The 13,747-nt window shown below is 42.2% G+C and overlaps 1 protein-coding gene across 1 annotated transcript; it reads left to right on the top strand.

Annotated features, from left to right (window-relative positions):
* Window positions 1-658: 658 nt before the first annotated feature.
* Window positions 659-13,074, top strand: LOC8024722 (cilia- and flagella-associated protein 251-like). The gene is made up of 4 exons (XM_042290478.1): window positions 659-698; window positions 6,588-6,712; window positions 7,628-7,723; window positions 12,637-13,074. Exons 1-4 carry the CDS (start codon window positions 659-661, stop codon window positions 13,048-13,050), a joined length of 675 nt encoding a protein of 224 aa, XP_042146412.1. The 3' UTR covers window positions 13,051-13,074.
* The last annotated feature ends 673 nt before the right edge of the window (window positions 13,075-13,747 follow it).

The raw sequence follows: 13,747 nt of genomic DNA, 5'->3' as shown, positions 1-13,747 counted from the left end.
TGGAGCATTGGTAATGGCAAAGCGGGTTAAGAAGTGTCTGTATGCCTACGTTTATCCTTATATTTAAACCTACACATTTGTTATTACCTGTGATAATGGTAGTCAGGTCGAATTTCAAAGGACCAATAAAGCCTGCTGCAGACTTTAAATGCCTGCTTGCGATCGAATTGTTTTTATGGGAGGGGGGGGGGTAAGGAGAAGTAAATGTCGCTTGCATGTGTAAGTGCGTAGAGAGGACGAAATTCTACTATATTTATTGCTCGAGATGTGGAGAGGCGTGTGCGTCGTAGCCATAATCCTGTATTAGAAAAAGCAAAGCACACTGAATTCTCTTTCTGGTAGATCAAAGGTTTCTTTCTAAACTTGGACATGTTGGACACCTGAGGAACAATATAGAGAGCTTCACCAATGTCAAGGTCTTTCTTGTGAATTTATATGTCATGCTTTATGTTTGATACCCAGAGGAAAAAGAAAACTAAAGAGAAAAGTGCTGTCGGAAACAAAATATATTTTGGAAACATCAAATCCAGGCAATACTCCATTCTTTTTATTTCACGTTGTGTATTGACAACTGCGTTCTTGCAATTTTCGTGCAATATAAAAGTCAAGGACGGGGACATGCTTTCTAAAAACGCCACTAGGACGTCCACAAGTCACCATGAAGATTCAAGCTTTCCTGATTATTGCTGTTGTAACAGGTAATTTTCAACAGTAACGAAGTGCGTTAAAGCTGTCCATATTACCAGCATTGTGCTTAACAACTGATTTTGTTCCAGATTAAAACTATTTTTCTCAGAACTAAAATCAAGCTTTAGAGAAGATAGGATGCCGGCTTGGAAGCTCCAAGGCAAATTTACTGCCTGCGGGTCGATCCCCAGTTGGCCAGCGCCGAATTTTGGCCGTAGTATTTCGTGCGTGAAGGAGGCTTATTCGGAAATGGTGCCGTGTAGCCGAGATTTCGGTTGCACGTCAAAAGAATCGATCCTCAGTCCTTCCCTGGAGCCTGCCAAATATTGTTTGAGTTGTCACATAAACTCCCATAAGTTTGGCTTGAAGAACGTAGGCTGACACGACCCAGCGATAAACAAGCAGTTACAAGTAATGTCTTTACTGGTAACGCATTTCTTTTTTGAAACATCGCAGTAACGCTCCCATGAGTTGTTTAAATGACTGCCGTGTAAAGTGTTTTTTAACTATTTCACGGTATGGTATATCAAATTACGCTGCTCGTTACGTTTAAATAATATTTTTTTTAGTTAGTTTAATATTGCTGAGAAAAATGTATTTTTTTACAAATATGATTAAGGAATATAATAAACACTATGGAGTGGCTCCGTTGCGGTTTCATCGTGATTGAGGTTTGTATCCGTGGCTTATCGCTGCCAAAACAACATCAAATCAAAAGTAACGCAAAGATAACGGTTGTTAATTCTTGTCGCTGGCGAAAGCAACCTGTCATCACATTTGCAGGACCGTTACGAATTTCAGTACATCGTTAGTTTCGATGAATTAACGAATAACGATAGTTTGTTACTCGTGTTCGCTATTGGACACAACACTCCAGCCGAGCGACAGCTGCCACCGCGTCTCGACACCGGAAGTGGAATTCGCTCGAGTAAAAGCATGCGGACGACAGTGTGATGCCACTGTGATTGAGAATGTTACTTTTCCTGATTCGGTAACGTCTCCAATATACCTCGCTCCCGCGCTTTTCCTATATTTCATTTCGCCTTTAAGGACCATTGAAAAGAAAAAAAAAAAACTTAATTTTTTTTTTAACTGTCTGGTTGGGACACGCGTGTCAAAAAATAAATTCAGCGCCAAATTGTGTTTTAAAGCAATATTGAAGGCGAGAGGCTTATTCGAAATTCTGCGCGGAAAGTCCACGACGTCACGAAATGGTCATCCGCTCAATGCTCAAGGTGACTCCACGGGCCCGAAATGCGGAGAGAGAAAACAAGTGGAAGGGATGTGACTACCAACTAAATCTCCTACTCGCGTCGCCAATATTGTTCTAAATTTTTTTCGGGCAAAATTATTTTTCGGCACGCGTGTCCCAACCGGATTGTTAAAAAAAATCATTTGTTTTTCTTTTCGGGGGCTCTTTAAGTTAAGACGCAGCTGACGCTACGAGCTGACGGAAACAATCAGAAAACGTCAAAAGGGCACCAGCACGGTGTTAGTCATGTTCGTATACGTGTGCTGTTATCGGTGAACCAATCATAAACAAAAAAGGCCCGGTGAATCTTGCTTTTTAGGCTGCTTGATTTGTCCTATTAGCTCAAGCCTCGGCTGGGTCTGGACTTAAGCAGCAATGACTCATAGTGCCAATCCGCCTCAGGAGCTGCCTCGATTATTTTTAAACGGATGATATTGGTGTCACCTAAACAGTTCGTTCCAAAAGCATGCTGAGTTACTCTGGTTAAAGTTCTTATCTTGAGGCAAGGCCTCGTGGTTTCTTTCAGACGTCGTTTTGTCGTTTATGTTTACATTGATCAATACCGTACATTCGATGGCGAAAACAGACATTGTGGCTGTTGCCGTGAAACTTTGACAATAAAGTGACAATGCCCTCTCAAGTTATTATTAGATTCGTTATACTACAATTTAAGGATTTATTACAGTGTAACGAACGAATTACATAAGTTAACATTGGTCATAACGCTAAAAATTAGTTCATTTTTGGATTAACAAGTCTTTGTAACAATTTTAATCTATTGCATTTTAGTCTATCACGAGACTGAAAATATATCCTAAACTTCAGATACCTTCATCGTATTAGCTTAGGCGATGATTGCTTATGGAGCGGGCCAACATATTCTAGAGAACAAAGGTCTGCGCACCTTATTTGGTGAAGTCATCAATGTCTCTCGGTTTAGGCAAAAAGGGATCAGGTGGCAGCGGCGTTAGGTAAAGTATATCTCGACCCTCCGGATTGGCATGCTTTCCTTCATTGCTTATTATTGATATAGAGAAAGTTGATAATGTAGAGAAAGTGCATCCAAAAATAAATTTACTTGTCTACTACCTCCGATAGAGCGCCACTTGTCGGCTTCTCCCGCAGGCGAGGAAATGCTTTACGAACGCAGTAACTCGATAATTTCGTGTTCAGCACTGCAATGTTAAACGGAGACAGCCGAAACCCGACTGCTGCGCGTACGTCTCGCATTTGCGATTGTCAGCGACACATTTCCTTCGTTAGCACCGCACGTCAGAGGAGAGTGGTAAGCCACTCGCGAAACCAAAAGTCGTTCCCGAAAAAGTTACTTCAAAGCAGCATACTTGGCTCATTGCAGAGTCCAAAAATGTCGCGAAGCCTAAAAAATGGTTAAAATTTTAACCACCGGATGGCAGGCACGGGCAGAGTAATTGCAAATGACTTGGCTAGGTGGCGTTGGGTACTTTGCAATTCATTAGCCACAAAAATGTTTTCTCTCTACTGTTGAGATTCAGACATTTCTAATTTGCTCACAACCACGCCTCGGGTACCACGAGATACGATACAGTAAAGCTCCCATACAGCGGGAACATACAAATGCACAGCACATACAAACGTCTTCGGACTCCGTTCCGTTCACTGATAACATCATTGATTTCGTACACTGCGCTTCCGACTTTTATAGTCGTCGTCTCGAAGGTACGGATTTTCTCACCGAACGAGGTTTCGCGGACTCCTTGTGTATTGGCAAAGATGGTGGAGGGCCCCGTTCGTGGTGAAAGGATGGGAAATGTGTAGGTTGATTACGACAATGATTTAATAAATGAATATCATTAAGGGCTAGTCTTCTCTCATTGACATAAACACGAGAAAACGCACCCGGAAATCGGAAGGTTTCTTCTAAATTTGAGAAATAGAAAACTTTTATTGTCGGGCTTGACTGCTGAGGCAGGCCTTTGCGGTCCCCAAAATGTCTGCGGACCTCCATTTCAGAACCACTATCGTAGCAATAAATAACGCTACCAGCTTGCCGATTTTTCCCTCAGTAATGTCACTGCACGAAAGCTATTTTGAACGGCACAAATTATGATTCTCGTAGAGTAGTAAGTATATAATGGGGCACGATGGAACTGATTACGATCCAAAATGTGTTTCCGATATTGATATGTTTCCGACATCGGGGTATCCAGTTTCTGACATCGATACTTGTTCGAATCCCCCCCCCCCTCCCCCCCCCCCCCCATACCCGACTCCCACGGCCCGGTTTTCGGCCCCAAAATTTTGGGACCTGTCAATCATGAGCTGAGTCATTCGCCAGAGGGTTGGTCACGTGATGATGACGTCAGAGTTCGCTCATACGTCACGTAGGAGCGACCAATCAGCCAATCCTATTCAGATATAAAATTTTCTATAATCGTTTATTGTTAATCGATGAATAAATCTATCATGACCGATGCCGATCATTGGTCGATGGATTGCCAGCCGCCAACATCTGTGACGTCATGTCACGTGACAACTGCGCATTTTAATTACGCCGGAAAAGGCTTTTAAGAAATGAGATGTTTACAAGTCTCTGTGACGGCGAATCAGAGCGCAGCTCTTGAGGAGAAGGAGGGGAGGGTACAGACAACACCTCGTAGAGAAGAAGGCCGTAGCGCTCCGAGTGGTTACGTCACAATGTCGGAGGAAGGGAGGCCATGGCGCAACTAAGTGGGAAAATATCTTCTATCGACGAGAAAAAAATGTTTATTCTGGAGCGGCGCGGTGGCGTTCGTGCGCGTTTATCCGACATTAATATACCTTTTAAAATCGCAGTCTTGTACAATGTATTATATATATAATTTAAACATAATTTTATAAAATTAGGAAATAAAATTATAAACTTTATAAATTTATGAAATTACCGAGGATGAAAATACCAAATTTATATTTTTGAGTATCCCCGTAACCGCGGGACTACGTGCAGTCCCGCAGCTCCCCACAATTTTCGAATGAAGCGGCTTCGATGAGACATCATCTCTCATCCCGGCTCCGATTCTGGTAAATTTACTTGGTGTGTGAGCTGCTGACTGTCTGAAAAGGAACGCTGAGACATTTCAGAAGGGAACGGAGCCGAATAAAAATCCAGTCATCGCCGCAGGGAGCCTATACGAGCAAGAGATGGGTTGACAACGTTAAGCCTTTCGTCGCCGCTGCTCTCGTGTGGGGTACTTTTTAAACTTGTTTCCTTCCCGTCGTATTTATGTCGTCACCGCAGTCTCGGGTAGTTTATTTGTGTTCGCGTGATACTACGGCATTTACGTGGATTCGTGGAACCAGTCCTGCTACGGTTCGAGTGACGTGTGTGGCAACTAGTCAACGATGACTCTGGTCGATTATCGATAGACCTCTCTCTCAACAGAGCGGGACTTCTTATAGTTCATGTTTAAATGTCTTCGTCACGGATATACTGGGACGTATGGATACGATCGACAGGTGAGATACAACTTATTTCCGGGTTTTCTTGGTTATCTACGACGCAAACAAAATGCTGCAATCGTTTCTTTTTTTCATTTTTGTAATAGAATGAAATATTGTTCTTTGTTGTTATACGTGTGTAGTTCCGTCGACATTTGTATACATGCGTGGTAATCTACTTTTCACTGGAAGGTGAAAAACAAGCTTGTGTGATTATTGAAAGTACATTATTTGTGGTTATGTGTTTATTTATACTAATGTTATCTTATTGCCTATGCCGTGTTTATACTTGGACCTTAACTGTATTAAGGTAACAAGTATTATTGTATACAAAATAAGTTATATTTTGTTCTAAGGCATCTCGAGCCCATAGGGAGAAGTGAAATAGTTGACTAAGTAGTTAGTTTAGCACCCCTGCCACACGTTAAAGTTAATATATTTTCATTTAATGATATAATATTTGATCTGCTCACAGTGTTGAGTGATTATACGAGCGCCGCAAGCTGATTTGTCGACCCTATAATATCATTCGATCGAAATTACATTAATTTTGCCATGTAGTCGAGGTATAATGGAAGGATTCAGTGACTGCACGCGATGACATCGCTCACGTGATTGCAAGTGACACTTGTCTTGCCGTGTCCGCGTTGACTCTGTCTACCTGGTTTTTAACTCTGATCTGTTTTGCTGTGCCCAATCACTGGGTGTCTCGCCATTTTGTCGAAGTATTTCTGTATAAAATATGCAATCCTACGGCAATGATTGCGTGACTCAATGCTTTCGAGTTAAAACAATCACATTTTTCTATAGACGTCTTATACGCATACTTCGTGCCATTTCGTACCGATTATTTAGCGGTGTAATATTTCGCCCGTGTACTAAACTGTTTTCTAGACCCGTTGCTATGTGCACCTTTCATTTTAGCTAATAAGACACGCGTTTGTGACTAAAAGCGCGTTAGGACGGTCGATCCAAGCGTGTTGCCTTCGCTTCGACGCGCGCCCCCGATGGCCTTCCTTTGCGATGTCACGAGAAGAGCGCTACAACCTTCTCTTCAAAAGGGTGTGGGTTCAGAGGGGACGGTATGCCCCTCCTCCTCATCCGTACCCTCTCTTCCTCCCTCCTCATCTACTCTTCCCGTGCTCCTCGCCTCCCTCCCCCTCTTCTCCTCCTCCTAAAGCCTAAAATAAAGCTGTTGAAACTTCTTTTACAATCTTTCTAGCCCTGCTGCCTCTAGTAAACTGCGCTCCAGCAGAAAACGCTACGGAGGAAGAGGACCGATCTTGTACGAAAAGGGACAAGGACGCCGAAAACCCGGTATGTCTAAGTGTTATAAAAATTGGCAGGACCTTTATTTCCGAAGTCTTAAAGTATGATTGCAGTATCTACACTTTATTGTTGCGCAATGAGCTTCCCCCCCCCCCCCCCCCCCCCCATTTCATTTCGACTCCATTCCAGAAAAACAGTTTCGCGATAATTATTTTTTTTTTCAACTCCAACTAATTGAGATACTGGGTCCCTTCCCCTCTGATAGAATGGCCTGAAGCGTCCAACTTTATTCATCTACGTCCTCAACGTTGAAGATGCAACTTGACAGTCACATTCTGTGGTCGGGGAAAACAGCATAGAACTGATGTTATAAAACCATTAGTAGACTGAAAAAGTATTGAAAAGACGTCCTCAAAATGGTGTTTTTACTAATCGGAGCGGCGTTTTAACAGAGCACCTGTTGCAGATAAAGACAGATCGCCCGTTCAACCTGTTAAAGGCTGGCAACTGACAACGAAAAATTAAAACACCCAAAACACCCATTTTGTTGGCGAACGAACCGTAAATCCCACACTTCTAGGAGATATCTACATTGGAAGCCTGTTTGTCTTATAAGGCTTTCAAAATACCTTGTTCTTGCGTGGCGATAGAAGGGGTCTTGATGTCGGCTTCGAGTATCTGCGAACCAGCACCCCTGGTACGCTGTCAGAGGCGACACCTGGTGTACCTGCCCCAAATAGCAGCGTAAAACCGCTGACAAAGTGGAATCGCTACGGTGCCAGCAGAATTGACTGGAGGATTATGTCGTCGAATGTGAGTTGCACTGCACTGGCTTAATTGCTCATCTACAGCTGAGACACCAGACGCCCCTTGGGGCTGACTAACGTCCGGCTGTATGTACATAGACACAAAAGTTTTTAATTTTGTATTGAGAATCATTTTAGCTATTTTTCTTTCCTTCAGAGCACACCCGTACCAGGCTGCAATTACTATTGCGAACCTGAAAAAGGAAGCAACAACTATGTAGAAAAGTACTATAAGGATGGTACGCCATGCCAGGTAAGTTTCTATTAATATGATTAGACGGCTCTGAACGCGGATAAATCATAATCTATGACCATATTAACTCTAATGAAAGAGAACATGCCAACTACCCTCCTATTCACATATATTTACGGGTGTCGAAAATAAAATAACAGTAAAATGTTGCACTCCCTTTCTCGCTTAAATAACTCCAGCTGAAACACGTTGATACCAAAAAAATGATCGTCTCCAATAAATTCAACTCTGTATCCTATATTTTCTTTGCAGCGAGAAGTATTACCTACACTGCAAAGGTTTGTTCATACGTGCAATGGAGCGAGGCGTGATCACCATAATTAAGGCTAAATGTAGTTTTGAATTTGCACTGAATTTCCTCCTCTCATCCGCTCACAATTTTTATTCACAACTTGCGATATTTTAATGTAGCCGACGAAGCGAGATCATATTTATGAGATCCTAAGCTAACAATGAAAGCGCTGGTGACGGCTTGAAGTCAGATACATTTTATTGTGGAAGTAAGATAACTGCGTTTAGGTAAACAAAAAATGTACGGTGTATATAGGCAAGCTCAGTCTTTCGACGGAATTATTTGCGCGCTCCATGACACAATGGTTGTCTCAAGTGGAAGCAAGTCACTGGTATCATACGCACTATGAGGCGCATCCTTCAAGCTTAGAAACGAAAATCTCTCTCTCTCTATATATATTCCTTCATAAAGGAGGAACGCTCTTGTCCCGTATCTTCCCTAAGAAATGGAGCAACGTTAGTCCCAACAAACTGGGGAGCAAAGTTCCTCAACTCGTCTACATCGCAATATGGCGGCTCAAAATCAAGTGAATCAAGCTCACTATAAGGCTTAACGAGGAAGCCAGGACGTGACGCATATTGCTGGTCTTTATGCGAAATATTTGGCCTATTTTTCGGACTGGCAAATACCTCGCACCACTGGCGGGCCGCCAGTGCCTGGACAGGAGCAGTCGTTAGAAAAGCAATGATCCGCTTCGCACCCGTTACAAGTTGTTGATTTTGGGGCACGTTGAGCGGCGAAATAAAACATAACTCGAGAGTTTCAAGAGCCGTATTTATTGCTGAAGCCGGGCTCTCCCGCAGGTGGGGAAATTCACGTTTCGAGCTCGGTTCCGCCGTTTTTCACGTTGCCAAAACGTCGATGACATACGGAGTCCACCGAAACCCGTCCACTTCATGCACTTCTCGTCCTACCTTTGCTATTCCTCGCGCCACAATTCCTTTGTCAGCACCGCACATCACAGGGGAGTGGTAAACCAATTGCAATTCAAAAAGCCGATGTCAAATGAGCTTTTTCAACCATCCTTGACTGATCCCGCGGTGTGTAACCAGGGAATACCGGCAAACGTGAACAAGGTTACATCGCTCACCAAAGCCGAAAGCAGAACCAGTGCTTTCGAATATATTCCCGAAGAATCGATTACTTTGGGACGTTTGTGGCAATTCGATTGCTCAAAAAAGCAATCAAATTCAATCAAACGTGAGCAGTAAATTTATAATATTCGATTTGTATTCGAAGTTTCGAATATTCACTCGCTCCTAATAATAATTTGCCACAAATTAATTCACTTCTACAAAGGTTTCCCATGTTTATAATTCTGAAAAGAAAGTCAGGACGTAAACAAGCTAGTGGATATTACAAGACATAAAAAACACCTATAACTGCAGAAAGCAAAACGACACTCACGGAAAGTCTCCAGAGACTGTGTGCGTGCGTGCCTGTGCGTGTGTGTGTGCGTGTGCGTGCCTGTGCGTGTGTGTGTGCGCGCGTGTGTGCGCGTGTGCGTGCGCGTGTGCGTGTGCGTGGGCGTGGGCGCGCGCGCCCGCGCTGTAGACTTGGCGTTTTGGTAGGACCCCGAGTCAGGTTACAAATCGGGCTGCATATGATATGTACGTATACGTATGTATTTCAATTCGAATAGATTTAAAATCAAGTAGTGTCGAATTGCGGCCAAAAAGTTGAGTGTCGAATTGCACTCGGTTTATTCGCAATGCTCGCACAACTAAAAACGGGTCCGCGTTTCTTGGTGTTTCGATGAGGGCATCGTCGAAACGTGAAAGCACAGCTTGCCTTTTTGAAGGCTATGTTACGCTGATTTATTTGAGACGATAGCTAAAGCAGAAAACTATGCATAAAAGGTTCCACATCTGCATTCATCAAAAGATGGTTATACCCTGCACGTCACTCTTACTGCTTAGCTGTCTCCTTAGTGCGCTCCTTCCCCTTGCGGAGCATTCTCAAGACTGCGGTACAGCGAGTGATCGCCTCACCTTAGAATCCGCCTATGCGCGGTAAGGAGAAGAGAACGGCGCCTGATAGCTATCGCTTCACCAATTTTTCCCTTGGAACAATGGGTGAGCGTCGTGCCCAAAATCCTAAAGTCCTGGGATCAGTTTTCCTTGTGGGACCTTCGGAAATATGTTCCTTCTCAATTTATGCTCTTATCCCTCTCCCGTGCCTGCACACGAATTTTATCTTATGGATAAAAGAACAATTTAGGGGGAGCGATGAAAAAATGCTCTCGTATTAAAAAAACAAAAACATGAAAAACAAAGTCTTTTGTGTTTCTTTTTGTGGAAGACACACAGAACCACGTGAGGCGGCACGAAGAAGAAGCCAGTTATTAATCACACCTGTACGACAAATCTATGACGCATCTCCCGGATGGGTCGATCTATCCGCGTGAGGATACGCAACGTGCAGGATGAATAGAGGGATCAAGGCTCAACAGTTTTAACTTGGTGACGTCTTGCGCCACATGTCCCCAAACATAGCACATCGCTCGACACCGCGGGGAGTGACAGGTTAGCACAATAGACCAGTTCACTTATCCTTGCCTTTTGTATTTCGAAAACAATTTCTCATATTATGGACCTAACAACTGACAGTAGGTTAATAGAGCACAGTGGTTACTTCAGGTGACGTAAAATAGTTTAATTCAAATGGCGACTTTCGGTTACTCCTTTTCGTCGAGAGCATCCAAGAAGGTTAAAGCATGAGTACTTCGTTCGAGCAGCAAATGAGGAGAGCTACATTCTGCAGAAATTATATGCTAGTCACGACTTTTCAGTACACTTGATCAAGATTACACATGGGCGTGTGGGACTATTACCTCATATCAACACCGTGAATGAACCAGAATTTTTGCCAGCAGTACACTGCATCGAAGTATTCGAAAGTTTTGTTACAAGGAATCCGAAACTCGAATTAAATGTTCCTTGAATCATCATTCGAGTCGAATTCAAGAGTAAAATATTAGAACATCCCCCGTTTTTTTGTTTCTTATAATATGCCCGGAGGTCAGTAAAATAACGAATTATTTTATTTACTAGTCATTTTAAAGGGTGGCAAACACTCGGGATATTTTTGATTTGGCCTCCGCTCCAATAAACATGTATTATGTGATGCAAGATACGGCTTGTGCGATATAAAAAAAAAAACGTGTAGGACCCACGGTTTTACAAGCCACAGTAAAAGGATCATGGAAGCATCAGACTTAATATTTATCGCTTTGCTTAGTTTCCAAGCATCCGAAACTAATAACTATACAATACATCTTTCAGCAAACGAAAAAACAAAAACAAACGAAAACAAGAATCATTTAATAAAAACAGTGCAACTCAGCTGCAAATGAACGGGCTTTCCTCGTCGAAATCCGTGCTTCTGAACGTGCGAGTGGAATGAGCTGAGCTGGTTGATTATTAATTTCGGGTGGAAACAGCTGAATATAGCAAGGGAGGAAGAATATAAAAGAAGACACCCGACCGCTGGTGTCATTTCTTATATATTCTAACGGTCGGTTGTCTTTACTTATGCCCACTGGTTCCATCCAAAACCAGCGTACGCCCGCAGCAGACGACGCCGAGGTATCGATACTTCTGAATGTTTACAATTTAGGGCGCTTGGCGGCGGCATGGTTCGACCTCGAAGCGAAAGGTGAAAGTTAAAACTATCCGGCGAGGGACAGCCATCTTGTATATACAATGCTCCGCTTATGCGAATATTGCCGTTATTAGTTGCTCAAAAATAGCGCGAACTCCTCAATGGTGTATAATAAAGATACCATCAATGTGTGCTCTGTTACTCAAAATATATTTGTTCAAAATAGTAAAAAAAAAAAAGCTGGTATGCGCACACTAAAGCGATAATACTGAAGGAAGTTTCGTGTTACCGTGATGGCTAACACAACACAAAACGTAGCATTAACAATGCTACGTGAGCTAACGGAAGCCAGCTACGCAGCTGAGTCTTTTTAGGACTGCATCATCTGATGGGTTCTCGTCCACGACTTTTCGTTGTTTTTCGTCTAGTTTCCTGGTTACAAATTAAGTGAAAATGCTATAAATTAGAAGTTCTTGCCGTAGTCACAGGAACGGGAGAATGCTAACAAGCATAAGCAAAACATTCGAAAGAAAATGTTATAGCCTTTTCGCAAAACAAGTGCAATCTCAGAAAAAAAAAAAAAAAAAAAGCTGGCAATTTAACACAGACTATAGCCCTTTCAATCACGGGCTACAGATAGCCGATTGCAATTAGCATCTGCGAATAAGACACAGATTTATGCTGTTAAATAGCAGATTGTATGTAGTCAGTTATGCGATTTTCACATCTCTATCTATCTTGCCGGGATGTACAACGCGGTAAATAACGTTATCTAAAAGGTAATTTTTTTTTTGTATTTGCATCATAAAAGTTTATTTTTATAAGCGAAATAATGGAAATGATTCTAAAAGACAATTAGACCGGCTACTGCGATTACTTATAAACAATTTGCAATTATTGAATTTGAAGTAGCGCTATTTTCCGGACGGCTTTGACTGTTAAATATTTTTGGAAAAAGTTTAAAGGCCTTCCGAATGAAGGTTTTAAAAAAAAAGTTCATTTATCTTTTTTTTCCCAGTACAACACTCAGCTGACAAGCAAGTGCAAAGACAAAACATGCTATCATCCAGAGGACCCTATATATAAGAAGGATAAGGAAAATAAGAATCCAGAAAACAAAGAGGAAAAGCAAAAGGAAGAGGAGAAAACTAAAGAGGACAAGAATGAAGACGGACAAAAGGAAGACGAGACAACCAAAGAGGATGAAAATGAAGAGGAACAAACGGAAGAGACAATTAAAGAGGATAAAAATAAAGAGGAGCAAAACGAAGGCGGGCCAAAGGAGGAGGAGAATAAGGAGGAGGAAGAAGGAAAGGAAGGAAATGAGGGGGAAAGCGAAGGTAAAGGAGAAGAAGGGACAGAAGAAGGGAAAGAAAAAGAGAACGATAAAACTACTGAAGAGGAAAGTGATACAGGCACAGAGGCAACTTAAGAAACCAGAAGGAAGTCAAGCGCACCGGCGGTTGCACGGGTGTACTGCCATTTCGTCTGAGGTCGTGTGTTTAAATAAAAACCCATGGCGTGAATGCCACTTGTTTTTATAATATTCTAATAAAGAATCGATGTTACATCTACCTTGATTAAAGATGGCGACATATTGGTAGACTTGTTCTGAATCAATAGTATATATTTGGAGGGCTATAAATTAGGTTTGGTCTATTCAAACCCCCTCTAGTTTTATGTTCGACGGTTTTCACACAAAACTGATCCGGCGTATAGATTTTAAATATACATTAAGAAAGAAGTATTCGGTTTCACAAACGTAAGGAATATATGCCGCAGAATGTATTTTATTTATTTCCTTGAACCTCCCTGACCCTCGTTAGGGGGGTACAACAAAAGACTTAACGGGTACCTGCAAAAAAAAAAAAAAAAAAAGTGTTTTTTAAACAGCCTAATTGGGACGAGCAAATAACAAAACAAGTTTTCCGCGAAAACAAAATTTTTAAGGCAATATTTATTGCGTGAGGCTGATTTTAGGTTGAGGTTATTTCGTCCGTTTTAAATCGCGCTCAACAAAGTTGATATTATACGTCACGGAGCGGCTGCTATACGTCACGTAGTGATGTATGATAGCAACTCTTCTCAGTTGCTAAGCTTGTAATGGAGAGCTTAGACATTGGGTGGTA

The sequence above is a fragment of the Ixodes scapularis genome, unplaced genomic scaffold (genome assembly GCF_016920785.2).
Source record: "Ixodes scapularis isolate PalLabHiFi unplaced genomic scaffold, ASM1692078v2 PGA_scaffold1__304_contigs__length_218370807, whole genome shotgun sequence".
Classification (NCBI taxonomy): domain Eukaryota; kingdom Metazoa; phylum Arthropoda; class Arachnida; order Ixodida; family Ixodidae; genus Ixodes; species Ixodes scapularis.
Note: the sequence above shows the minus strand (reverse complement) of the source record. Positions and strands in the feature narration are given on the sequence as shown.

Bases quoted from the DNA above. Each gene is read 5' to 3' on its own strand.
- LOC8024722 (XM_042290478.1), top strand. From the start codon at position 659: ATGAAGATTCAAGCTTTCCTGATTATTGCTGTTGTAACAG. The intron at 699-6,587 runs GTAATTTTCAAC...CCTAAAATAAAG, and splicing joins GATTATTGCTGTTGTAACAG to CTGTTGAAACTTCTTTTACA. The intron at 6,713-7,627 runs GTATGTCTAAGT...TCTTTCCTTCAG, and splicing joins ACAAGGACGCCGAAAACCCG to AGCACACCCGTACCAGGCTG.